The sequence below is a fragment of the Emydura macquarii genome, unplaced genomic scaffold (genome assembly GCF_026122565.2).
Source record: "Emydura macquarii macquarii isolate MOO-44397 ecotype Brisbane River unplaced genomic scaffold, CSIRO-AGI_Emac_v2 contig_2636, whole genome shotgun sequence".
Classification (NCBI taxonomy): domain Eukaryota; kingdom Metazoa; phylum Chordata; order Testudines; family Chelidae; genus Emydura; species Emydura macquarii.
Window position 1 is genome coordinate 11422463 of NW_027132773.1, and position 27003 is coordinate 11449465.

A 27003-nucleotide genomic window follows, 5' to 3' on the forward strand; every position below is an offset into this window, starting at 1 on the left:
GGGCAATTTCCCCTTTCTTGTAAAGTTCTGCAGGTTGCCCTGCATCCTGTTCAATATCCATGGAATGCCAAGATGGGAAATTTTGAGATGTTTGAGCTACTCAAAACTGCTACTGTGGCAATATGCTGGAGGGCTCACGTTCCAGGACTGACCCAGCTCAACCCTGATTAGCTGCTGATATGAGATGATCACACAGAAAGGTGGCTAAGGTTCTGCAGTCAGGGTATATCTTCACCCATGGCAGCACTGTCGGCACTGCCGGATCGATTTTGTGGGATCAACTGAGTGGCAGTGGAGACCTGCTCAATCGATCCGGAAGTTGACTGAGTAAATCTGCCCCCCGCAAAAAGATTAACGCTGCGTTGACAGGAGGGCATTTCCCGTCAGTGCACTGTAGTGGGGATGCCGCGTTAATTAGAATTTAGGAAGTCTCTATGTACTCTATGTAGCTTGTGTATCTCCTGTCGACTGCCACTGAGTTTCGTGGCGAGTGTAGACCAGGCCTCAGTCTCAGGACAGCTGGGTTCAGTTTCTGATTCTTTCACAGACTTCCTGTTTGACCTTGGTCACATTTGCTTACTCTCTCTGTGCCTCAGTTCCCCACCTGTAAAATGGGAATAACAATATGTCCTCTACACCGGGAAGCAAGCCTCCCAGCCTGGTTCCACGACTTGTTTTATCAGGGCTCATGTTAGCACTCTGAAAATAGCATCCTAGACACTGCAGTTTGGGCTGGAGCTTGGGCTCTGAAGCTGTGGGAGTGGTTGGGCTTGGGAGTCTGAGTAACGTCAGAGCTATGTCCACACAGCTAATTTAGTGCCTGCTAACACGAGTCTGTGGCCCCATGCTGAGAGGCTTGCTCCCAGATGCAGTATAGACATACCCTAAGTGCTAACACAATAGAAATAGTAAATAACCACATCATTAAGCAGAACAGTGCATGCAGTGCTTCTAACAATATAATCATTTTTCATTTGCTAGCCAGAAACGTATACCAAATTTTGTCACTGCATCACAGGCGACTAAATGTTCTCTGGAGTATGTGCTTGAGCTGTGATTACTTTTCACGTTAATGTTCTCGCCATTTCATAAATATAATATTACAAGTTTATTTGGGGTAGGATTGGCTTTACTGTCATAGGCACAACAGTCTTCCTGCAATATAATGACACGCTCCAGTCCTACAGTTTACATTTATCTGTAATAACTCCTAGCTTCTGCTTGGCCCTTCATCTGCAGTGATTAAAGATCAAAAGAAGAATGGGTGGGTGAAAGCAGGAAGATTTAGAATTATTTTGCATTCAGGGCCTGAGGCCCAGCAAAAACAGAAAGAAAACATCACAGATTTGATTTTTAAAAAGGGCTTAGATCAGCATATTACATTTAACACCCCTCTAATAACTGGACTACAGTAGGAATTTTTACTGATGAGGCAACATATGAGAAACGTAAGAGACTTTCTGCTAAATACCAGGCAAGGTTAGGAGATTGTCTGATTAAATATGACAGGTGTTGATGTACAGCACATTCCTGTATGCAGCAATGCTACAGAGCCATCAGCTAAAATCTTAAAAATTTCCTCACCATTTGTTCTCTGAAAATGCTCAGTGCTTTACCCACACATTTCCAATATTGTGTCTTCAAATGTGACAGGCTAAATATGAAACTCAGTGCAACAAATTACCAGCATTTTTGAGGTGGAGCTAGAAAGGAGTATAGATCATTATAATTTGTTTCAACCATTGGAAAAAGCCCATTGACTCATTCATCCCACTCTCTCTTCCGTCTAATGCAGGGATGGACAAACTATGGCCGGTGGGCCACATACGGCCCATCTGAGCTTTTCATCAGGCTCAGCGAGTGGTCCGCAAGCTCCATTCAGGTGGTCCGCAGAAAGGTTGCGGAACAAGCTGTGAGGCGCGGTGGCGGCTGCTCCCTCTCTGAGTCCCACGTCTTCCCACCGCCCCTCTCCCACCACGTGGGCCCAGCAGTGCCCTGGCAGGAGCATGGCAGCCGCTCCCCCCGCACAGCCTCCCCTTCCATCCCCCGCCTCTCTCTCACTACGTAGGCCCAACAGCCCCCTGACTCGCTGCAGATTCCAGTTAACTGACCAGCATCTCAACTCCATAGTGTGGATTTTCACAACAAGAATGACACCAGACTTTGATGCCATTGTAAAGAAGGGTTACTATTGGAGGCCCAGTACAATTTGAGTTGCTTGACCACTGTCCTAAAGGCCTAGCATAGCTTCAGCTGCTTGCTTGGCCATTCTGACCCCTGTAGCATGACATCTTCCAGTTGGCAGAGATGAATCCTACTGAGTAACCTTGCAGATGTCCCAATTTCTACATACCATGGCACATAACAAGACAAAATAAACAACATGTATGCTTGCAGCTGCACATAGATAATGGTGAGGGGAACAACAAGTTATCCTTGAACATCTGGGGATATACATTTTCATTGCCAAGGGACATATTTTTACACTGCCCCTCCTATCACCAGACATTGTTTTGATGACCCCAATTATCATGGTGAGAATGGAATGTAGTTAAGGGTGAAAACCCAACGTAGGTAATTATCAGATATGATAATGAGTAGAGAGGTAATTAGGTGAAAGTTGTTTATGGAAGAGTATAAGAAGTCACCACTTAGACAAAGCGGCATGCTCCATCAACACCTGACTCCATGGGAGGTGCTGCCGGTTGGACCAGAGGCCACTGACTCCCTGGTGGGGCCCTTGAAAAAAAAAGCCTTTCCTGTATACAGCCTTCTGAGTGATTGCTTAGCTCTCCAGGCTTAGTGAGTATGATATATTGTAGTTAATTTTAGGTTTTGTATTTAACTAGTATATCTATAGAAAACCTTGCATATTAAACCTTACTGATCTGCAAATCGAGCGCACCGTGTCTCACTGGTGTCCACTCTGATCGCTAAGTGTCCAGTATCAACAGTGAACCAACTGCATTGTTCACATTGATTAAATAGGACGCGGAGAAGGGGGCAAGTTTGGTTTAATTATTGTACCATGTTGTTATGATGCTATATTTGTAATAGTGAGTAGGTTTTATGTTTATTTCCACAAAATATCTTCATTTTAATATCTTCTTCACAGTTAAATTGATTAACAGTTAATGATTAACTATTCATTATGGCTTACTTTTAAGGTAAAGTACTTTGAATAGCCTATATCTGGTCATTTCCACTGTCAAATGGAGAAACACTTATGATTCAGCAAAGCCAATTACAGATCGCATAAAGAAGACCACAGTAAACGGGGAAACTACCAACGTATGTAGCTAGCTAGTGCGTACGTTAGCTGTAATACAATGTGTTCAGACAGAAGCAAAATTGTTGCAAATTGTGCAACAAACAGCTCAATAATGTAATTTTCTAACAGTGCATTGTTCAACAGAATTATTTTAATAGTGTTGATTTGAAAACAAGATTGCGTTGTCCCTGTTTGAACATGAATTGTTCATTTCTGGAGCATTAATACAATTTCTACACCCAGATGTTGCTCAGGCCAAAAAGTTTGCCCACCCCTGGTCTAATGGGAGCCTTTTTCCTTATCAAATATTTGAAGGAGAAAGAGTCCATTTTTGCTAAATTTTTGTTATACCAAAGGCCACAGTCTGCCCTGCCACACATTCTCTGCAACCAAAAATTGGTTTCATTGGGATAGCAAAGGGTATTAGACTGGGCAGAATTTGGCACTAAGCATTTTATTTATCCACTTAACAGGTGAATCGCTACTTCTGCCATTTTAGTTTGCACAGAATCATCATCTTTTTCAAAGCACACCAGCATATCACCTGACAAATACTCACCTGGATCTCTTCTGCAGTGGAAAACCCCTGGAGGGTTCAGTACATGAAATGTTTGCCATGATTTCTCAGAACATATACACATAATCTCTCTCACAAAGAGTTTGTAAAAAGGGTAAAGCTCAGAAGCAGAACTCAGGATGGGTGGGGAATGATAAATGCAAGTGATCAATGTGAAACTCTAACTCAATATCATTCTATGCTTTTGAACAAGCATTGAAATATGAAATTGACCAGCTGTGTTAGATTGAACAGCTCATTTATAAGCAGTGTATATTTTAGGTAGCCACTGCCCACATATTTCAGTCCTGGCACCTAAATGCAAAATGGTGAGCATAAATGAAGCAGAACTTTAAAACGTCTGCTGCTACTCCACAGCTGTCTTCACTTTAGTCTCTACTACTGTCCTGGTTCTGTAGCTATCTCATAGGACCTGTGTGTGCTGCGTTGCCTTTTGCTATTGTTTTGTGTGGCTATTTGCTGGTTGGAACCAGACCTGCTCATCTGTGTGTAGCGGGATCAGATTCTTGGCTTTGTTGTAGCAAGCTGCTCACCTAGGTTGACATTCTCTTAGCTGCTTATGTGTATTGCCCACCCTTCTTCTGCTGAACCATGGTGATGTCATGGGAAGCAGAGTCTTGGTTCTCCAGCCCATCAACCCCTGTGCTGGCCTACATCCTTGGGAGGATGTATTGCAAATGGTCCGACATTGCCAGGTAGGGATCCCTTCCTCTCTGTTTTGCCTTTGCTGTCTTTACTGCCGATTCTGCCTTACCATTGCTTTGTGGTTACGCAGGGGAAGACTTCTGCTCAAATTCCCGTTCAGTGCTGAATTGTTTGAATATTGCTGCAGTGTACTCAGGCCCATTGTTTGAGCATACCATGGCAGGTATGCCATACCGTATAAAAATGCACCTTCAGTTTCCTGATCATAGTTCGTGCCTGAGCATTTGACAGATAGTCCACCTCCCAGAAATGGCAGTACTAATCTATCGTGATTTGATACTTGCCATCATTAAAAGTGAACAGGTCTGTTCCAACCTTTTCCCAGGGTCAGGTTGGGATTTCAAGGAGCTGTAGAGTTTCCTTCTGCTGTTGATCTCTCTATTCTTTGCACACCTCATACTGTTCCATGGATATTCTTAACGGGGCATTCACAGGTACACTCCCTGGCTCATCCCAGGCATTCTTCTATACCCAGGTGTGAAGAATGTATCCATCAAAAGATGTCGGGTCTTAAATCTGCTGGGATTACTGCTCCCATCGTTTTTAAACAAAAACCTGTTTTGCACACACAGCTCATCCCTCACCTGGTACTAAGGGATTACCTAATGTGGCACTTGCTCCTTGAGATCTGGCCAACCTTGCACTATGAATCATTTTACTGATTGTAACACTCCATCCTGTTCGGTGCTTTGTTTGATTATCTCGAACCTCCCACTGGAGATAAGAAGTTACTGTAGCATGTTGATAAATAATCTGTTCTGCAGAGCCATCCAGGTTGTAATCTGGAAGATATGCCCTGCTCAGGGTATGTGCCAGCAGAGTTGACTTTCTTGGCTGTACATTACCCTCACCTCATAGCACTGGAGACTGAATAACATGTATTATAGTGACTTGGTTGCAAACATCAGTGACTTCTTCAGGGTGCCTTCTAATGGCTTGTGATAAAACTGCATGCTCACTACAAAGGTGAACTGATAGAATCATTCCATTCCAAAAAGCACAGCCAGGAGCAACTCTTCTATTCTAGCACATCACCAACAATAATTGAAGCTATTTTCATGCTCTTATCTATTTCTGGGATTTGCAATAAGAACTGTCTTTCTTTCATTGCAAAACTGCATGGATACAGAAAAATATGGCAATAGAAATGTATCCTCCCTTGCTGAAAGGAGGAGCCTAATGGTGAAACACATCTCTCTTATGCAGTTTGACAATTGCTCTTTGAAGAGTAATCACAGGATATGGAATATTACTAAACGAACAGGTTATTAACAAAATTTGCAAAATAGCATTGGACTTTTAAGAGGCTCCAGCTTAATGGAAAGTAAAAACATGGTTTGGAACACAGAATCCTGTGACACAGATAATTCCAGCATTTTCAAACAAGGTAAGGGAAAGATTTGTTAAATACTCATTCCATTTCTATTCTTTTAAAGTGCCTTTCTTTCTCCTATTTTAAAGAAATATATCTATCACACTGATCACACTGACTAAAACACACATACATACACAAAAACATCTAACTTTTTTAAAGAAGCAATGTTTGCTTTAGCTTGGCAAATTCTTAAATAGCCAACTATTGTAGCTTATTTCTGCTATATAGGATTTGATTTACTCTAACTCTCAGATAGGAACATAACTTCATTCCTTGGCGAAATAAATAGTTTACATTGTGGATTATCTGCTAAAATATTAAAAAACCTAACAAAAGATTTGAGAATAATAACATATGCTCATTTAATATCCTAGGAATAATTTTATATTATGCATTGTTCCATTCATGATAACAGATATAAATCCTGATAATATAATATGCTGAATGCAGTTGAACTTAAAATGTGAAATGTTCAACTTTAACAGATCATTAGATTTTATTATAACAACTCAAATCAGTAAAAAAAATATTGTACCAAATGATTAATAACCAAAAAGGTAAGATGTTACAGTGAACAAATATTGCAAACTATGTTTGATAATATATCTGTAACAAAATTATTCTTAATATCTCTTTTTATTAGTTTTATAAAACTGTGTAGAACATGAACAAACAAAATACAGTATTGGGAGCATATACAACTAATAGAATATATGATATGGTGCACAGAGAGTAATACAGAAAAGGCACTGATGGAACACCACAACACAACAACATAAACTAGTAATCCAACCTAAACAGCACCAGGCAGGTTCAAATACAGTTATGAATGGCCAGTTAGCACTTTGGGAAGAAAGTAATTCATGAACGACCAGGTAGCACAAAGAGAAAAAAAGCAATTCATTTTAAATCCCAGCATTTATTTTAAGGAACAGCAGGGAAGAGGAGAAAATGGACAGAGATAGATTGGGTCTTAACTAAATTATATAAATAGCACGTGATGTAATGTCTTTCTGTGGTGGGATTTAATCTTTCAATAATATAGAGCCAAATTAATCACTAGTGTAACTCCACCAAAATCAATAATCTTACACCAGAGAAGAACATGGTCCATGGTACAAAATTAGTTATATAATAGGATATTTTGGGAAAAAGACTGGCCCTAGTCTAATAGAATACAATCTTTGCCCAATATTTTATGTTAGATGCCATATCAATGGTTGTTTTAATAATTTTTGGTTTCAGCTTAACTGTGGATTGGTCACATTCCTTTAAGTGATGTAATATGATCTTCCCAGCCCAAAACACAAGTTTAATAAGTCATTTTTGTTGAAACATTGAATTGTACTCAGCCCAACAATTTGGAGGCCAAGGCAGGTATAGCAGCCAAAGGAGATTCAGTTATCTCACTTTTCACAGCTTGCCAGAATCTGTAAGAGATGTTCCCTGAATGGAAAGAAAGAGAGCCCAGGAGTTTTAGAGCACTGAAGGCAAACCAAGAGATGAAGTAGCCTACCTGTTACAACCACTATACCTCAAGCCACAATTCAGCTAAATCAATTTACACCAGGTGAAGATATAGCCCTATATGTATTTGATTGAGCAGCTTGATTTCTTCTAGAAACAGAAACCAACTTGGTTCCTTTAACAGGTTGTAGCTATTCACTGTCAGGGAAGGGACCTGTCAGAGTTCTAACCCATATTTCTTTCTGACCCTAAAGAAAAGACACAATGCCAATGAGAAGATGTGAAAATTAATCCAAAAAATTTGGTCACATTTTTTAAACCTACAATGCTTCTATGTTGTTTAGCGCTGTAGCACACTGTCAAACAAAGGATGGATGAGATTCTGCTCTGTACCTGTTAGACACAGTACAAAACTTGCAGCCCATGCAGATGGGAGGCTAATTCGCCTTTGCATCTCCCCAATTCGGGGCTGCTGCAGGGGTCACTGTGGTCCCTGGAGTGACTCAGATTTCTGCTGGATGCTTACAGGACATTCTGATATCCACTCAACCTTCAAATCACAAGTATTTGCTTTATTTTGGATGTTCTATCATTTAATTTGTCATTTGCATCTACTCATTCTACCCGGCCATCTTCATCGAAGGCTGACTCTGGACAACTGAAAAAAATACATTCAGTGACTCCAGAATATTTCTTAGCCCCGAAAGTTCAACCCTCTTCCTACTGAAGTCAAGGGCAAAACACAAATTGACTTGACCAGGCACTAACAACAAATTGACTTGACCAGGCATATGCAACTGCTCACTAGCCAAAGAAGGATATTTTTATGCTTTTGTTGCTCACTGTTTTAGTCACTGCACTAACAATTTCCTTTCTTTGTGTCACTGTTAAGGGTTATTCATGGATTAATAATACATAGATTCAGGCTTGAACACTGCAATCTGTGGGGACAAAATTCTCATAACTCACAAGTCCAATGTCATAGCCCTAAATTCTGAAATTGACCTGATCAAATCCACTGGATTGTGTTATCCTAGTGGTACCGGCTGGGAGAGCAGTAAAGGGGAACCATTTCAGGACAGGATGCCAGGATGGGAAGAAAGAACTTTACAGTGATGTGGGGCAGACAGGCAGATGCAGAGGGTGGTGGTGGAGGTTGGAGAAAGTTTGTGGGTTGAGGGGATAAAACTGATGAGCAAGAGTATTCTGTATGCATCCTGGAATCCAACCAATGTGTTACATAAGATTACAGGAAATATTTTAAATGATGTGACTGTAAATTCCATGTAACGTCTCTCTCTCTCAGTTTCTGTCATCACCAGAAATCTTTGATAAATTTATGGTACAGGACAATAAACACCATCAGTACCTATAAGGTCTTTGAGGCAGCGACCATCTTTCAAATGTTGGTACAACAGATAATACAATGTGGCCCTAATCCAGATTGATGCTCTGTCTAACCAATATTGTAATATAAATAATAATTAAGGATAATAATTGTACAGGCATAATTAATATTTCCAATATGGGTATCATGATTTAGCCATCATGAGTAAGCCTACTACAAATGTATGTTTATACTAAGTAAGATTTTATATACAGATACAAGAGAGCTGGAATCAAAACGGTCATGTTCAAATACAAGCCAGAAGTCAGGAAATCCAGGCATTCCCCATTTATCACAAGTGTCTCTGCAATTTTGGCCCCAGTGCTCAAGCTGTTGAGTGCCTCAACCTGCAAATTGAGCACCTTCAATTCCCATCAAAGTCAATTAGAGCTAAATGTCTCCAGAAGGGGCTAAGGACCTTCGCCATCTTGCTGCATCAAGCTCTTAATTTGAGCCTCAGCTTCTCCATTTAATAAAGTTCAGATACTAGTACTTGCAGGTCTGTGAGCCATGGTGGAAATCCACCACATCTACAGCCTCATTCTTGACGTTTTTCAGGAAATCAGTAGCACGTGGGAAGGCAGTGTATTCTTCCACACAAGATATTACTGTATGTGTGGTTTATCCTGAGTGAAAGTTTCTCAATATTCCCTAAGCAGCAGAACTAGAGTCCCTCTCTACTGGAGTAAGGATTGTGACTAGCCTGCCCTGCTCTGCACCCCTGCTTTGGGCAGACTGTCCACCCTTGGGAGCTGCTGCTGTAACAGACTGGACAGAGATGTGACAAACATACCCAGCTAGACCTAATTGTGATCCAGCCTGACAAAATGTTCAAACATCAATTCATTATTTCTCGAGATGCAAAATTCTTAGAAAAAAATCTAATTAAAATTAAAAGTCAAGCTCAGCTAAGGCCAAGTATGATTTCACTCCAGCACTCTAAAGAACTGAAAAAGTCCAATCTAATGCTAACTATCAATGTAACCTCAGATCAAAGGAATATTTTAAACCAAGTCATACAGTATAGTAAAAGAAACCCTCTCATTCAAATGACCACAAATGAAACTCATTAACTGGTCGGGGTGAACTTGACTTGAAAAGTATTTAACAACAACCACCACCCTTATTTTCTCCAATTTACAAGAAGAATTTATCAGTATAAAAAACCTTGCTGTGAAATATACACAATGCTACACAGTATGCTATTCTGTTAGGGTCAAAATCACCATTTTCCCACCCACTCCTCTTTATCCCCTTCCCCCACCTATCATACAAAGTCAAAGGAATTGGGTTTTATGCAGGCAACGCCATGGAGAGTGAGACAAAATTCATTCCTCTTAGCCTCAGTAAGTGCAGTGTTGATAGGCTGGATTTTTATTAGAATTATACAAAATATAAAAAGGGACCAATCCAATGCTCTAGGCATAAGACTGCCATTGCCTTCAGTGGGGTCAGGATCTCATCCCAGGTTGTTAGGATTTAGAACTCCAGGTCTCAGACTGCCAGCCACTTAGCAGATGTCCACATTACAAATGCCACTATCAATATAGGTACACTTATTGACATTAAAGGCAGAAAGGCCAAGAAAGCAAGGAGCATGGAGCATTAACTACACTCAGACCCTTGGAAGTGTTTCCTCCAGAACTGGGTAAAGGCACATTTGGTGGGCAGTGAGAAGATGCTGCTATTGCATGCTCTCTCTCTCACTCCCTCTCTCTCTCTCTCCATAAACCTAGATTTTCTCCTTAGGGCTAAATTTACTTTAAAAATATTAGGTGGAAAAGAAAGAATGTAAATGTTTTGCTAGAGGTTTAGAATGATGACCTGAGCTGCTGCTGCCATAAAGCAAGCTTCTAGTTTATCTTTTTAAAATATATATATTCTTTAGGTACCACAAATGAGCCATTACAGAATAGCTTGCGGTTTCTGAAATGTTTTTACGATTAAAACAAGCTGGATTTAACTCAGAATTCTGAATTGTAAACTCAATAGATTTAATTCATGCTTTTATTTTATTTTAAAAGCTTTTGGTCTCACTTTCCCCTTTAGGCAGAGACCATGGAAAGATGCTGAATGCTACATGCATTACTTTCTTCTGCAACACCTATAGTAAACTGGAGTGGTACTGTTATTTTCTGATTATGGTTTGCCTTTTTGCCTTATTATTGGGATTTCTGGGTAATATGTTTGCAATACTACATTATGCATACAGCATAAAGCCATGGACTAGTAGCACTGTATTTCTGTTCAATCTGGCCCTCTGTGACTTTACTTGGATTCTCCTGGTTCCTTTCTCAGTTTACTACAATATCCAGAAGATAGCCATATACTCCAATCAGATATTTTGCCAGTTCAAAAGAATATTCTTCAATATTAATATCTACGGAAGTATTTATTTTCTGACGCTCATCAGCTTTGACCGGTATGTAGGTGCTGTCCATCCTATCCGTTCATTAAAGTGGTGGGGCAAAGAAAAAGCCATATTTTGTACTGTTGCAATATGGATCTTCATTTTCCTTGAATCAATTCCTGATTTTTACTACACGTTTGCCATTAGAAGACACCATGATGCTGTAGCTTGCCTGGAAAACATTGGAGAACCTTTTCACTTCATAGTGCCATTCACAGTCTTGAGAGTTGTATTTGGATTCCTAATTCCAGCCACAGTCATATTTACATGTTATCTGTTGATTCTTAAGGCATTACAACAACTGAAGAAGCGTCAACAAAGAAGCAATCGAATTACTAAACCCCTGACGTTGGTTTTTGTGGCAATGATTGTTTTTGCTATTTCTTTCATTCCATATCATGTAATGATGATAGCAGTATTAATTTACAAATTGAATTATCAACTAAACTCTGACAACATAAGCACGATATTTACCATTTATGAACTCACTGAAATCTTCTGCAGTATTAGCAGTTGCTTAGACCCAATCATTTTTATCCTGGTAAGTAAGAATTTCCATCAAAGATTCCAAAGGATAAAATGCCCTGCTAAGCCTGGGTGCCACTGCTGCCATTCACGGCGGGTCAGGGATATCGCTGTGGCTCAGCTGAGAATTCTGAATTAGATTGCAATCCACAAAACATACCCATGTGTCTCTCACAACCCGGATAGTTTCAATATCATGCACTTTTAAATTTTTTTGTTTCAGCATGGTTGCAACAATCTCTTGGGAAAGCAAAAATATTGAGAAGTCATCTGGGAAATAAGAATTGCCAGATGGATTCACTGAAAAAGCAGGACAAGATATTTTCTTTTGGCTCTACCATTGACAATTTAAAAATCCTTATCCATGTGTACACCTCACCCCCCCCAAACACTCTCTTTCTCCTCAGGAATGCATAACATTCTGAATGGCACAAACAAACCAAAAAGGCCCTAAAAAGCAGCTTATGCATTGTGGGTTAAATTCAATCCTGCACAGACATCCAGCAGAAGACTGGTGTCCTTCAAGGACTGAAGTCCTGCAATGGTACAAACACTCATCATGCCTTATCTGCACTAGAGTTCCATTGACACTGCTGGTGGAACTTCACTAGTGGTGGTGCAAAAGTGGGAAATTTTCCCCCAAAAGCTAGCAGAGATCCAGCCAAAGCACAGGGAGCATGCTGGGCCCCAAATCAGCAAGGCACTTAAGTACATGCTTTATTCCATCCCTATCCAGCAAAACATTTGTCTATGAATTGTTGCTAAACTAAGGCCTTCAGGTGAGATTTTCAAAGAAGCCTAATGGAGTTAGGCACTCACATCCCACTGAAATCCAGGCTCTTTGGAAATCCCAGACCTACTGCAACCGGGGCTCAAAAAAACAAGTTCAAAATTCAATCTCCAAACTAAAAATACACACGCACCATTGTAATTATAACAGGAAAGCATGTAATCACTTATGAGCAAGTAACTTCAAATGTTCTCCAACATTCTTTCTGAACAATTTAGACTGGCAAAATCCATTCATGTTTTTGATTCATGTACCTGGTGCTATGGTGTTTTGCCAAGGCTCTTACGCAATAATTTGTTAATTTTTAAAGCAGCTGTATCAGTAAGCATATTAAATTATTTTCCAAGAGCCTTGTTGATAATCTATTCTTGTATTTGTACAGTCCAGTCATTATTTCGTTTCCATAATTTGAACATGACTTGATATAAAATTAATTCAGTGTTGTATCAGGACCAAATTCACTTTACAGTACATGTTTCAACTCTGTCAAGCAAAAACAATACTTGTCTTTATCTGTATTTATCTAGTCCAATGGATTTTTTGATGTTGTCACTAGCTATTTTAGGTAACAAAATAAAGGACTATGGCTTAAGCATCGAAAATACTTGTTAGGCTGATGCAAACTGAAATACCAGATTTCACATGGAAATGGTACATCTTTGGGTGTATTTTTGTAGAGAGTTACATACTCACCTTACTGGGGAGACGAGCCCTCCTTGTCTTCCAAATACTTCTTAATTCTAAATGTGCTTTTGTTTTAAGGGAAAAAAAACTACATTTTTTAGTTTGTTTTATCCAAGTTTGTTAACAATGCACTGTGTTCTATAATATAAGCTCTCATTAATGCATCTCTGGATAAATACTGAGAATTATATGCCTAAACATACGCATATACATCCCAAATGTGTGGAAGTAATATTCATGGGCCAGTTTCTGACACCATTTACAGAGTAAGGTGCATCTCAGTATGAGAATGGACAAAAGAATCTGGTCCCATGTGAAGAACTACACAGCCATGGGATGAATGACTATGTGTACCTTTGATTGCTTTCCCTGCCCTTTGCACACCGGGCCTTCAGCTTCAAACGGCTGCCATTTTTTTTCTCATTAAATTGAACTGCCGCAGGCACATCTCCTCCTCTCCCCAATTTAATACTTCCCCCCAAAAAGCTGACTTCAGTGAACATAGGATGGTCAAGATTCAGAATGGGACCAGTAACAGCTTTCCTAGACATAATATCATATAGAAAGTCCAATATCTTCTGGCCCTGCAAGGCTAGAAATGGTAGCCTTATGCCATTGGGAAGAGAGAAATTTCAAGCTCACTTTCCAGCAGGAAGGTGCCGCCTTCCATTTGTGAGCTTTTTGTAGAAAATATTAAGTATATTTTAGGTCAGTTTCAGAGGCTTATGTACCCTCTATCTAAGCCCTGTGCTGATGAACTCAAGGAAGGTGGCTGGCTTTCTATTTAGAGACATCTTGTGAAATAAGATAACACATTAGATGCTCTGGGTGTTAATGGTAGTATTGCATATTAAGTAGAAAGCTGTTGTTATGAAAGAAGCACTCCACACAGAGAAGAAATCAGGTGAACTGCACTTGAAGGCACTTGTTGGATTTAGAAACAAGATTGAAATTGTGTCCTCTTACAATGCCAATCTTTACAAGACCTGAGAATTCAGCCTCTGGTCACCAGCCAACCAGTAGATTGCATTATGAAAATTTCCAAACAAGGTTGGACTGAAGACGCATAGCAAGCTTTAGACAGCTGTGTAGATAGCCCTACAGCAACTGGTATGCAATGTTTATTCTAAACACTGCTAAAGTGATTGCAGAGATTCTCTAGCATAGTCCATGCTTTGGATGCTGGGGTTTCATAGTAAAAAAAAAGGGAATAACCATTTTTCAAGGACAACAGTGAAGAAATGGTTTAGTCAGCAGCCAGTGTGACTTTACACAGTCTTTAGATCAGTGAGCAAAAAGCAACAATTGCCACTACACACTGGTATCCAGTGATCAGAAGGTACATGCATTTCATTGGTCACAATGGCCTTTATGCTATCTGTATGGTAGGCTGTACAGGGCAGGTCCCTGTGCTGTGAGGCTGTGCAAAGAGTGAAAGTGGCTGTGACCTGAGGTGCCTAAGGTAGCCCACACTGAAAATGCCAAGGCCAGGGCAAGCTGCAAAAAGAAGAGCAGATTCTCCCAAAAGTGGTGGTTAACACCATAGTTAGATTCACCAACCAGACACAAACAGTGCTCCTGAATCCCAACACTGGTTACCAAGAAGCCAAAAAAAAATCCCACACAGCCCTCTTTACTGCATTTCAGTCTCAGGCTCCCAATCAGCAAATAGGTCCAGTAAAGTGAGAAGTTCCTTAAAACTCTATTCACTCTACAAAATGTTTTTCTGATCCCCAAAGGGCCAGCCACATTACCAGATCAATACTAGTTTGGATCTTTCCCAAAATACCATGCTGCCAGCCAATCCTTTAGTATCTAAAACTAAAGGTTTATTGAAAAGAAAAAGAAAAGAAAAGAAAAGAAAAGAAAAGAAAAGAAAGTTGTTAAATGGTCAAAGCAATCAGATACATACATATGACTTGAAAGTCTATATATCAGGTTCTTAGTAGCATTGGTGACTGCTGGCTTGTAAAGTCACTCTGGAGTACATCCAAAACTTGGATGAGTCTGTCAGTCCTTTGTTCAAAGCTTCAGTTTGTAGACAAGTTACTCCAGAGGTGAGAAGCAGGATTGAAGACAAGATGGAGATGATGCAGCTGTCTTTTATATCCTTTGCCGTGTGGCTTGTACATCCTTTGTCACAAACACAAGCTCACAGCATATGGGCATGAATAACACTTGGAGTCCCCTGTACACAGGCATATCCCTATATGTCCTGCTGACTCATAGGCATTTCCCCTGGCTTCTCTCCCTGGGTTCACTGTACAGCTGATTAACCTTGATGAGCCATCAAACAGGCTATATAGTGCTGATGCCAATCTGTCTGGGGGTGTCACCCAGAAACACAGCACAAGTTTGAGATACAATATATCACACTTACTTATAACTCATGATACAAAGATGATACATACATATAAGCAAGCTTATCATATTTAGCAAATCATAAGTTTTCCACTGATATCTTACATGGCTTATCTGGCATAAGATCCATTGCAATTTTGTAATACTGGTATTAATAATATTATAAATGGTCACCCATATTCCATACAGCATCGCAGTGGCAAAGTGGGGTTGCCTTCCCCTCCCACACAGCTACCTTTGCTCCTGCCACGAAGAGCTGCAGGGCCAATGAGGACGAAGCAAGGAGAGACAAGATAGCCCTGCCTTCAGGAGAACTCACATTGCAGCCAAGACATAGGATAAAAATTAAACAATTTAAACAATTAGCAATTCCCACTGCTTTCTCAGTAACTCCTCCAGAGAGTCAGAATGCAGGCCATGACCAGCGGCCCAGACGCTGCAAGTCCTGCTGCACACTCCCCACTGGGATGTTACAGAGAACAAACTGGAGAAGTGCACAGAGGATAAATCCCTTGGTTCCGATAGGCAGGACCCACAGGGTTGGTGGTCCAGATCCTCAAAACACTGCTGCCTATTCAGACCCAGCTGTCCATCTACTTCACGTTCGCGGTGGTCCTGCAGACCCAGGAGCAGACTATTTGGCCTCTGTAGCTTTAAAGCCACACAGATTCTTTATTAATTTGTTCCCCTCCCTGCGCTTGTGCAAAGGAAGGGAGCATGTGGGCCACTGAGGACTTTAATAACTCAGTCATAGGTCAGGGGTCCATTACAGGAGTGGGTGGGTGAGGTTCTGTGGCCTGCATTGTGCAGGAGGTTAGACTGGATGATCATATTGGTCCCTTCTGACCTTACAGTCTACGAGTCTATAAAAGGGTGAGAAAGTATGGCCTGGTCTACAGGTGTGTTTCCATAATCTGTAATCTTGGGCTTGGCCAAATGAGGTTGCTAAAAAAGCACTCAGAGGCTCTTCATATCAGCAAATGCAACAATAATAGAAGTCTAAGGACTACAGGGCTGGATTGTGACTTGGACCACAAGCCCATACAGGAGAGCAAAGGGGTAGTAAGATCCACCACCATTACACTTTGTAAGGCTACCCAGGACTCAGGCCCTTGTGCACAGAAGTAAGCAGGTGTTGCTCACCCATTTACACCCTCTCCAGAAGGACCAGGAGTGGGCTCAATCCCCCTACTCACTGGCCAAAACAGCTGAGCAAGCATGGGGGCAGCGGTAGTTTTTTGTTGGTGTAGACCAGAAGCGGATGATTACCCCCAACCTCCAAGCAAGGAGGAAGCAGAGGACAGAGGCACTGTAACTCAGGAGTGTGTCCAAGGCACAATGACTCCAGATTGCAATGCCTCCCTGCAGTTGCTCCTGGGTTGGTACATCTTAGGCTCCACACCTTGCTCGGGGCTGAGCCCAAAGACAAAACTTAGCCCTTAGAGTATGTCTACCCACCCACTGGGAGGTGTGATCCCAGCTCAGGTAGATGTGCGTAGCTCTGCTCGAGCTAGCACTTAAAAATAACTGTGTGGCTGCAGTGGCTGAGGCTAGCTGCCCGAGTATAATCCTACCTGAGCCCTGGCCTTGTACTCTGGCAGCTAGCCTGAGCCACCACTCACACCACCACAGCCAGAACACTAGTTTTGGGCACGAGCTGGAGCACAGTGAGCACGTGTACGTCGACTGGGACTGGGAATCACACATCCCAGCTGCTGTGTAGATGCACCCTTAGAGGTTAATTTTAGGTTACATAATTACTATGAAAATTCCTTCCCTCTTCTACCACCACCTAGCCATGCTCCATCTCTGCATCATTCAACAGTGTGTAGTCCCTTATGGCTCACATGAGTTCTAGGAATTCTCTCTCCTGTTGATAAATGAGGTTATAATCAGTTAATAGCACTTTTGAAAAAACGCATTCACCCAACCATGCAGCGCTAATGCTAATGTTGTCCTGATTAAAATTAATGTTTCCCTACAAAACAAAAGTTAAAAGGCATTGAGACATCTGCTTATATTTACCTAGTCATATTTTCATTCGGAAACACATGGTCTTAAAATGTTTTATTATAATATTCCCCATTTCAGTTTGACATATACAAATAAAGTGAAATAAGATTATTCCATTTTGCTGCAACAAGAGAACAATAAATTGAATAATTAAGAGGCAAAGTCAACACTTTCACTGATTACAGTACATGCTGCAATACTGGTTTCTCCTAGGTCACTGTTTGCATTCATTCTGAGGATATAGTGCCCAATAAAATGCCCAGATGTTCTTAATAAGTTAGTACACATTAGTTAAACACTGCAATAATTCATTAGCCCACAAAATCACCTGCATGATATGGCTCACATGTTGTGTACCACATCCACACCCTCAGATAGGCACCATTCTAGAAACCTGCATAGACACAGATAGATAAAATCCGAATTTTGCAGTGTCCTTAAAGATTTGAACATTTCTGGATGTGATGGATTATGTTTAGAAGTAAAGGACCTGCTCCATCAGTTGTTACAGGACAGCTCACATTTAAGCTGGGGCATGTTTCATCAGAGAAGCAAGAATTAAAGTGCTACAATAGAAATCTGTCAGTCAAGAGGTAAATCATGCTGTGTGTCTTGAAGCTTCTGTATGAAAAGGCGTCTTTGCACATGCACTAATATCCATTTTGCTTTGCAATGCTAAGATCTCGCTGATGAGATGCCTAAAACTGAAACTTTAAAAAATAAGGTTAAAGTTAGCATTTTTTAAAATAACAATTACCAAGTTTTCCTAGAAATTTTGTTTTTCATTTTGATCTACATAAATACGATCCCCGAAAATGTCTTTCCTTTTCAAAGCCTCCAGATAACTTTTCAACTTGGAAAGAAGCCATAATAGATAATATCTACATGGGCAGCCAATTAAAAAACAAGTAAACTACCAAATGAAATGACATTCCCAAACAGCTGCTCTTAATGGAATTTTTGATATATCAGTATAAACAAAAATTTCAGGGCCAGATTCTTAGCTGTAAATTGGCATCGCTTCATTGAAATCAGGTAGCAATGCTGATCTACACCAGCTGGAGACCTAGCCTTCTGTCTTTACAATCTACAGGTGTGGGTATCCAGCTCTACGCAAGAGTTCTAACTGGAGAGGAGATATCTATCCCCAGTCCAGGGTCAGGGTGTAACATCACCATGAGTCCCCACTCCCATTGACAAGCCCAGCCTATGCAAGTCAGGCACTTTCTGGGACTGGTAGGGGTGAACAGACATTCTTGTGGGGCTACTGCACAACCTGGCTTCCTGTTCAGCCCATACGTAGGGTTTGAATGGCATGGAAAGCCTACTGCTGACTCTCTGTACAGTGGGGCAATTTCACCCTATAACTTTCTGTTTAACTCAATTTTACCTCCAAGAACAAAATTCAGGAACTTGTGCAGTTAAGGTAGAAACTGTAGTAACAATAAGCTGTGGAACAAACCATGCAGACATATCAGTGAGTCCACCATTGACTGAAGGCTGAAACTTACTCAGCAGAGTTATTTTTAGGACATATCAGACACCCACTGGAATGTAAAAGTCAGGGAAAAAAATAGTAAATTCCTAAACTGTGGAGAAAAGAATTGAAGGCTAATATGCTATGAGAATATCATAATTCATATTCCTGGCAAGGAACAAAATAAAATATAGTTTTGGATGATGGTATCTCAAAGTAACATGAAAATCTTTATATTAGGGGACAAGGAGTATCCTTACACAAAAAACATATTAATATGACACAGAAGGAAAAAAATCCCATAGTTTTAGGGCAGATAAATTCCCTTTCATTCTTACACACCCATACAGCAGGTGGTATGCTCAGCTGCACTGAAGGCATTTCGAAGTCCCTTGAATCTTTAACAATAAGTTATTATTTTTAAAAGAAATAAATAGAAAAAATAGAAGATGAAAACATGTATCCTCAACTCTGCAGAGCACGTGTCAGAGCACGAAGTTTTATTTTCTTCGAAGGCAAGTACTTCAAAAAGGGAACATGGGAATTATCATTCTGGATCAGACCAATGGTTCCTCTATCTCCCTATATCTTGACCATGGCCAGTAGTCGCTGCTTCATAGCAAAGTGCAAGAAAGACATGCAGGTCATTGTTTCACAGAAGCCAGTTAAGAAATGATCTGCCCATCAGGGAAATTAGACTCCCCTGCCCCATTGTGTCAAGTGTGAGCTGAGAGCAACTCAGGATTGAACTCAAGAAGTGGGAAGGACTATACGTGTAATATCTGACTCTCTCTCTGCTTTCAATTTACCCCACTGTAACGTAAATGTAATCCCTAGACATGCCTAGATTATTGAGAAACTGCAGTGTCGAGGCACTATGGAAAGCAGAGGGATTGTCTACACAGCAAGTGAGGGCACAACAAGCCAGAGAGTGAATCACAGAGTTGCCAAGTGGCTGGCTCAGGCAGGAGCAGATGCTGGCTAGCACTGACCCAAGGACAGCCGGAGCAGGAGTAAGGGCTGGCTGGAGCAGAAGCAGGAGTAGGAGAGCAGTCTGCTGGAACTACCGGCATCGGGAATGCTTCGGCTGGGTCCCAAGTAGTGGTGTTGAGCAGACTGGAGGGACTGCCTCCTTTAAGAGCCTACATACAAACCTTGGGATCACCCAGGTGGGTCCTTGCCCGTGAAATGGCTGCACGGCCCAGGGCCTATCACAAGACGTGCAGCTCATTGCCTCGGATTACTCATCACACTCTCTAGCTCAGGGATGGCTCATCAGGCCTAAGCAGGCTTGGGCTCAAAGGTAAGTCAGGCTTAGGCAGCCTCAGAGGTACCACAAGAGCAGACCAGTTTGCTGCATGGACCCCGCTGCTGCGCACTGAACGTTCCATAGTATGCTTTGGAAGCATGTCAAAGTGCACTACAGAACTTCTAGGGTACGTCTACACAGGGGTAAAAGCCCCACGGCACAGCCGTGGCTGGCCTGGGTCAGCTGACTCTCACTCGCGGGGCTCTGGCTCTGGGGCTAAAAACTGCTGTGTAGATGTTCAGGCTCAGGCTCTAGCCTGCGCTCTGGGACCCTCCATTCTCGCAGGATCCCAGAGTTCAGGCTCCAGCCCAAGCCTGAATGGCTACACAGCAATCTTTCAGTCCCACAGCCTGAGCCCAAGTCAGCTGACGTGGACCAGCTGCATCCACCATGTACTCCTAGTGCACAATAGCAGGGGCCACACAATGGGTTAGTGCATGGCAAGCTAGTACAGTGCTGTAGATTTAAACAATGGCTTACCATGCACTAACTCATTGTCTAGACAAGTCCTTAATGCCACCGCCTGAATTATGGTGAGCAGACAAATTTAACTCTGAATTTCTTTGCTTTGGTCAATTTAAGGGAGACCTGTAATGTCATTTTAAACGTCAGTTTTGTATTTACTGCTGTTAGTATTCCATCAGGCTGACAAAATTGTGCTGATTCAATCCAAAGGAAAACAGTGAAAGTAGATATTGATTTCTTGTAATGCTTTGGAACAATTTTCAATAAGGAAACAAATAGCTGAAAAATCTGCTTTAGCGGCTGAAAAAGCAACTGTGTTTCTTGCTGAAGTGCAGATTGTTGAGCTCAGCAGATGTGATTACTCTCCAAATTATAAAATGTTCAATGAAAGTTACTCTGGTGAATAAATTTCTCCTCTCTATATATAAGTTCAATATAGAAAATTATGTTAGTTAGATGTGTGGTTATGTGCTTTTATTGTCTTCCCCTTTGGAAAAGTTTTGAAATTTCAAAGACACCTGATTTTTGTTCACTGTCAGAACTAGAATATATTTCAAATTTTCCCATGGCCTTCTGTACTCCCAAATGAATGCAAGATCCTTCTTCATTCTACTTTTCCAATAAATTGTTCAGAACTCCAACCAAGGCAGTAATTAGTAAGTGAGCTTTTTCCAGTACTCCACAGAAAAAGGGTTTAACTGGAATCCAGAATCTTCACAGGTGACATTTCTGCCTTGAAAAAAATAGCTCCAGCATAGCATGCAGTGTTGTTGTAGTCATGTTGGTCCCAGGATATTAGACCGACAAGGTGGGTGACATAATATCTGAAGAAGAGCTCTGTGTAAGCTCAAAAACTTGTCACTCTCACCAACAAAAGTTAGTCCAATAAAAATATTATAGTATATATCCAATGTAATGCCAACATTAACCTCTGGTGGGCAGTGCTGTGATTTCTCTGTCTCAATGACATTTTAATGTTACCATGAAATCCAGATCATCAAACTAAGTGTTGCAAACCATTTATTCATTGAATAGGGTCATTCTGCCCTTTTGGTAGTTGTTCTTACACTGATCATGATTATGAATTTGTTATTTATAACTCATTGACAAATAGTTTTTACAAATGTATTTGAGTCTATGACTTTTCCCAAAATTATTCACAACATTTATAGGAAATGTATTGGCTCAGATTCTCTTCCCCTGAACTGGCTTCTTTATGGTGGTTGGACAGTGCAAAGAAATGGAATCTGGACAGAATCACCCCAGAGAGGGAAGCTCTCAGCTGGCATAAAACCAGGGTATCTAGCTCCTATGCCAAGTGTCCCACCCTCAACCTGCAGTAGAGGGCATGTCAGGGACCGAGTAGGGGGCAGTTTCAACGATGAAAAGGGGGTGCAACACAACTGTACTCTGTCAGTTCTCAGGTTTCACACAATGCATTGGGGACCTTAGTTAACCAGAAATCTTTAACCCTCTTTACACTACAGTGTAAATGAATAAAGATGAGAAAGATCTTGGCAGCTAACTTGAAGGTAGGGAAAATGCCAGCACTTACAAATCCATGGGAAAAAAAAATCAGTCTTTTTTAATGTTTTTGTAGATGATTAGTCTTTGGTTCAGATTAATTTCCGGTAGCAGCAAAATTCTGGAGGCCAGGGCTCACTATCATGAAAGCCCTACCCCTAGCTCACTCAAGTCTCACCCGCTAGATCTAGAGATACACACTAGTGCATTCAAAATAAACACTGAGGAAAGCTTAAAAAGCAGTTGGAAAGACATGCCACGTCACTGTCCTCATTATCTCCTGCAGTTATCACACATAGTATTCATAGGATTCTTACAGATCAGTATTCTTAGATTACTAAATAGCAGCTCTACTTTCCCCCCTGCCGTCACCTGCCCCCAGTACCCTCTTCTTTCTGACTGTGTCCCAAGGAATCCTTCTTTAGGGCAGAGGCGATATGGGGGGAGGGAGCATGCAGGGTCACGTGGCCACCCACTCCCCAGAGTTGCTGCTTGGCTTGTATTGAGTATATTCACATGGACTGAGCATGCTCAATAACATCTGCTGAAGCCGCTGCCCTCACTCTGCCTCCCCTCACTCCCCCGCTATCAGCAGGTACAGGTTGTCTCTGCTTTAGGGTACGCTCATTCATTGCTGCTGATGAAAGAAAACAAACCTCTCCTCTTTTGCAACTTATTTAACACGCACATTCACCTGACTTGTGTGTATTTGTGAGGTTCTGTGGTTGCAACATATGCTCCTGTGGTTGAAAATTTGGTCCATTTATATGAGTTTGTTCATAGTGATGGATTAGTGACTATGTGCACACAGCCAGACTGATAATGACCTAGTCAAAGATTATGCTATAAAAAGAAAGATGCACGTTTTTTATTTCTCTCTTCCTCTTCTCTAATTGCCATTTACAGATTTCAGATCACTGAGGTCCAGTCTGATGAGTTCAATCTACATTTGTTCATAGCTTGACACTATTTATGAGCCAAGTGATCCCTTGTCTTTTGTCTAACTTCCACCTACATCTCACATAGTCACGGGCTTCTATCATCCGTAATAAACACATACAAAGTCTTTTGTGCTTTGCCATCCAAAAAGCAACATGCTGCGACTGAACACTACAGGATTATGTTCCTTTGGTTGGTTGCCTGTTTATCATGTTTTGGACACTAAGACTCAATACCTCAATTTTTGGGGAGAAGTTCTGTGGCCTGTATTATATAGGAAATCAGACTAGATCAGAGGTCTTCAAACTGTGTGGTGTGCCCCCCCCAGAAGGACGTGAAGGAATGTTCAGGGGGTGCAGCTGGGCCTGGGCCAGTCCCCATGGGAGGCGGGGCAGGAGTGCCATTCAGCACCACCCCACTCCGGCCCCACCCCAAACCACGGCTCTGCTCTTGGCCCAGCTGCGGCTCCACACCTGACTGCTGCCCGGCCACAGTTCTGCTCCCTGCCCATGGCCCCAGCCCCAACCCCAACCCCAGCCTCAGCCCCGGCCTCACCTCAACCCCCATTCTGCTTCCAGCCCCGCTCCTGCTCCTGGCCCCAGATCCGCCTACAGCCACAGCCCCGGCCTCAGCCCTTGGCTCCCAGCCCAGCCGTGGCTCTGCACCCGTCAGCGGCCCGGCAACAGCCTCAGCCCTGACCCTGGCTCCAACGATGTCTCAGCCACAGTTCCACTTCTGACCCCGCTCCAGGTCCCAGTCCCCCACCCCAGCCACAGCCTCGGCCTTGGCCCCTGACTCCCAGCCTGGCCCACACCTCGGTCCCCAGCCCCGACCGCCATTTCACTCCCAACCGTGGCCCCAGGTGTAGCCTTGACCCCAACCGTGGCCCCGCTCCCAGCCCCAGCTCCCAAGGGGAATGAATAGGGGTAAAGGTGGGGGGGGCACATAAAAAGTTTGTGGACTACTGCACTAGATGATCACAATGGTGCCCTCTGGCCTCAAAATCTATAAATTCCATTATGTTTTAATTGGTCATATCTTCACTGACTGCTCTAAGCTGTCATGATTTTCTGAAAGCTCTTAACAGATTTCTCTATGGCAATAACATCTGACCAGCCACAAATACTATTCCATATGCCTTGATGTATCTTTCAAGAAAAGTGATTATACTCAGAGAACTCTGCTGTACCAAGGTTAATACTATCCAATAGGAGGGACTTCACGCAGGAATAGCATGGCACTTTCAATATGTTCCAAGCTGATCATTTAAACCAGTTTTTTCCCACCCATATCCTGCTGAAACTAGCATAACACCTTATAAATGGGCATAGCCATGTCTGCTCGTTGGTGGCAGGACATTAAAGTGGATGCAACTAGTTAACCAAGTCCTCCAGCCAGTGACTGGACTTACTATGTACAGCCTGAATATTACTGCAGCCAAGACTCAAATCAGGACCTTGTGGTTAGTAGGCAATACTTCTAACAAGGGGACCTTAACTAGGAGCTGTGCTAGGTTTGTCTCAGGTCTTTCATTACCTTACAGACACCATGCCATTTCTATTCAGAGGCCCAGAGGTACTGCAGACAGCAAAAATATCCACTATTTCAGTAAATGTATTTAATGATTCCATGCCAGAAAACAGTGGTATATTTGTATGGGTGTCTGCTGGTTTTGGGTATATGCCAGATATGAACTGAAGCCCCTTAAAGATTTTTTTTAAAAGTTTCCTTAGCAAAATATGTGTAGATCCAGACTTTGATGTTAAAGGACTGTAGCAGGGTGGTTTGCCCCTTTAAGGGCTACAGACCTGGGGCCAGCCAACCCCCTAGTTACTAAGTAGAGACACCTGCACAGGTTCAGTGGACTCCCCTATAAAAAGCAACAGGAAGTTGCAGAGAAGGGTGAGAAATGCTTTATTTCCCAGTTCACCAATGCCTTTGACTTTGTGACTGTGGAGACTGACTGCTCATGCCCAACCCCCCAGCCACAAACCCGAAGGCCTCAGTGAGATTGGGAAATAATCTCTGTAGCTTCCCGCTGTTCTTTATAGGAGAATGAGCTGATCCCTGCTCAAGTGTGCCTAATTAGACTTGGTCTACACTAGGAACTTACTTCGGCATAGCTATATCTCTCCACACCCCGGAGAGACGTAGCTATACCAACCTAACCCCCAGGGTAGACAGCGCTAGGTCAACGGGAGGAGAATCCCTCCCGTCAGCATATGTAGTGTCTTCACTGAAGTGCTACAATGGCGTAGCTGTGCCACTGTAGGGTTTTAATTGTAGACAAGCCCTTAGTAACAACAGTTGGTTAGCCCCAGGCTTTTACCCCTTAAAGGGCCAAGCCACTCTGTTAAAAGGATTAATTTTCACAGAAGTAGAAAGAGGAACTACAGTTAAGTCCTCCCCGTTTTTGGCTGTCTGCAAAAATGGCCCTGTAGACAATGTTTCTCAAGAAAGTTCATATTTATACTGAACAAATTCACAGGAGCCCACGTCTCCCAGTAACTTTCAAAAATCCATGTGAGTAGCTCTCATTAAAGCACTTCACAAAAGGAGGCTTTAGAGACATTAATCAATCATTCTAGAGATCCCCTATATCTTATTTACATATGCCTGCATCTTCACCAAGACTGTCAAGCTTCAGAAAGTTATGTCAAAGAAGGTGTATTTTGTATATACAAAACAGAGAGTACAAATTCATGTTAAGAAGTAAATAACCAAGATCTTTTTATTTAAAGGCCTCTGTAGGCAAATGGATTTCTAAGCAGGCTTATTTTGCAGTATGTTGCCTATAAAATAAAGTAGCTGTAAGACTCAGGAAAATTATATATACAGAAAGTTAATTAATCTGCAAAGTAGGCTGGAAGTGCATTCATTCCCTGTGGATAAGGGAGGGAGCAATTTGTATTAGTTAATGGTGATACACTGGACCAAATAAGAGACAATTTTATAGGCTCTAAATGAAGTTTTCGAAGCCACAACTCACCATAAACAGAGAGCTGCAAGATGTTGGGCCAGGTCCTCAATGGAGCTAAGATGATACACTTCAGTTGAAGATCTGGCCCTCAACAGTCTTAACATAAGGAAAAACAGGAGGTTAATCATGGTTTTGACAAGGAAATACTGGACTCCTTTTAGGAGGATGGGAGAAATGACAAACAAATTCAGTTTTGAGTAAGATTTTCATAGAGCAAGACCCATATTTTGCATAGGTTCTTGTGCCTACTTTTGTGAAGATGTGTGAGCATATGAGATATTTGTATATGCAAAATGGGTATGCGAATGTCTACATATCTATTTGCATCTGGAGAGCCCTGCTTTGCATGCACAATTGTGGAAAATGCGGACACGGTGAAGATATGCAAATGTGAATTCAGAAATGTACCCAGATCTCAGGGCTAAGTTAATGAATGCATTCCCCTTAAAATTTACTTTGTATTAAGTTAGAGATAATTTAGTGATGCATTCACAGCATAGAATTATTTTTGCAGCATTTAACAATACGCATTAAAATAAGCAGAAGACATTAGGTTTTAGCATAAAGTTGATTTTATGCTTTACAAAGAATGCTGATGGATAAGCACTCTATGCAAAAACCAAAATTAGAGCTGGCTGAGAAACAGAATTTCCCTCCCAGGAAAAATTTCAAGTTTATGGAATAGTTTTTCATATCAAATCAGGAAAAAAAAGCCAAAAATTCAAAATGTTTTAAGGAACTGAA

The 27003-nt window shown here is 41.7% G+C and overlaps 1 protein-coding gene across 5 annotated transcripts in view; it reads right to left on the reverse strand.

Moving 5' to 3' along the window:
• TMEM117 (transmembrane protein 117) overlaps positions 1 to 27003 on the reverse strand; it is a 253739-nt gene that overhangs the window by 197837 nt on the left and 28899 nt on the right. The window contains exon 1 of one of the 5 annotated variants that reach the window (XM_067564170.1): positions 18323 to 18381. The exons of the other annotated variants lie outside the window; for them this stretch is intronic. Coding sequence (XP_067420271.1) covers positions 18323 to 18351 — 29 coding nt within the window. The 5' untranslated portion in view covers positions 18352 to 18381. Of the gene's footprint in view, positions 1 to 18322; positions 18382 to 27003 lie in introns of those variants that run through there. 5 annotated transcript variants of the gene reach the window in all.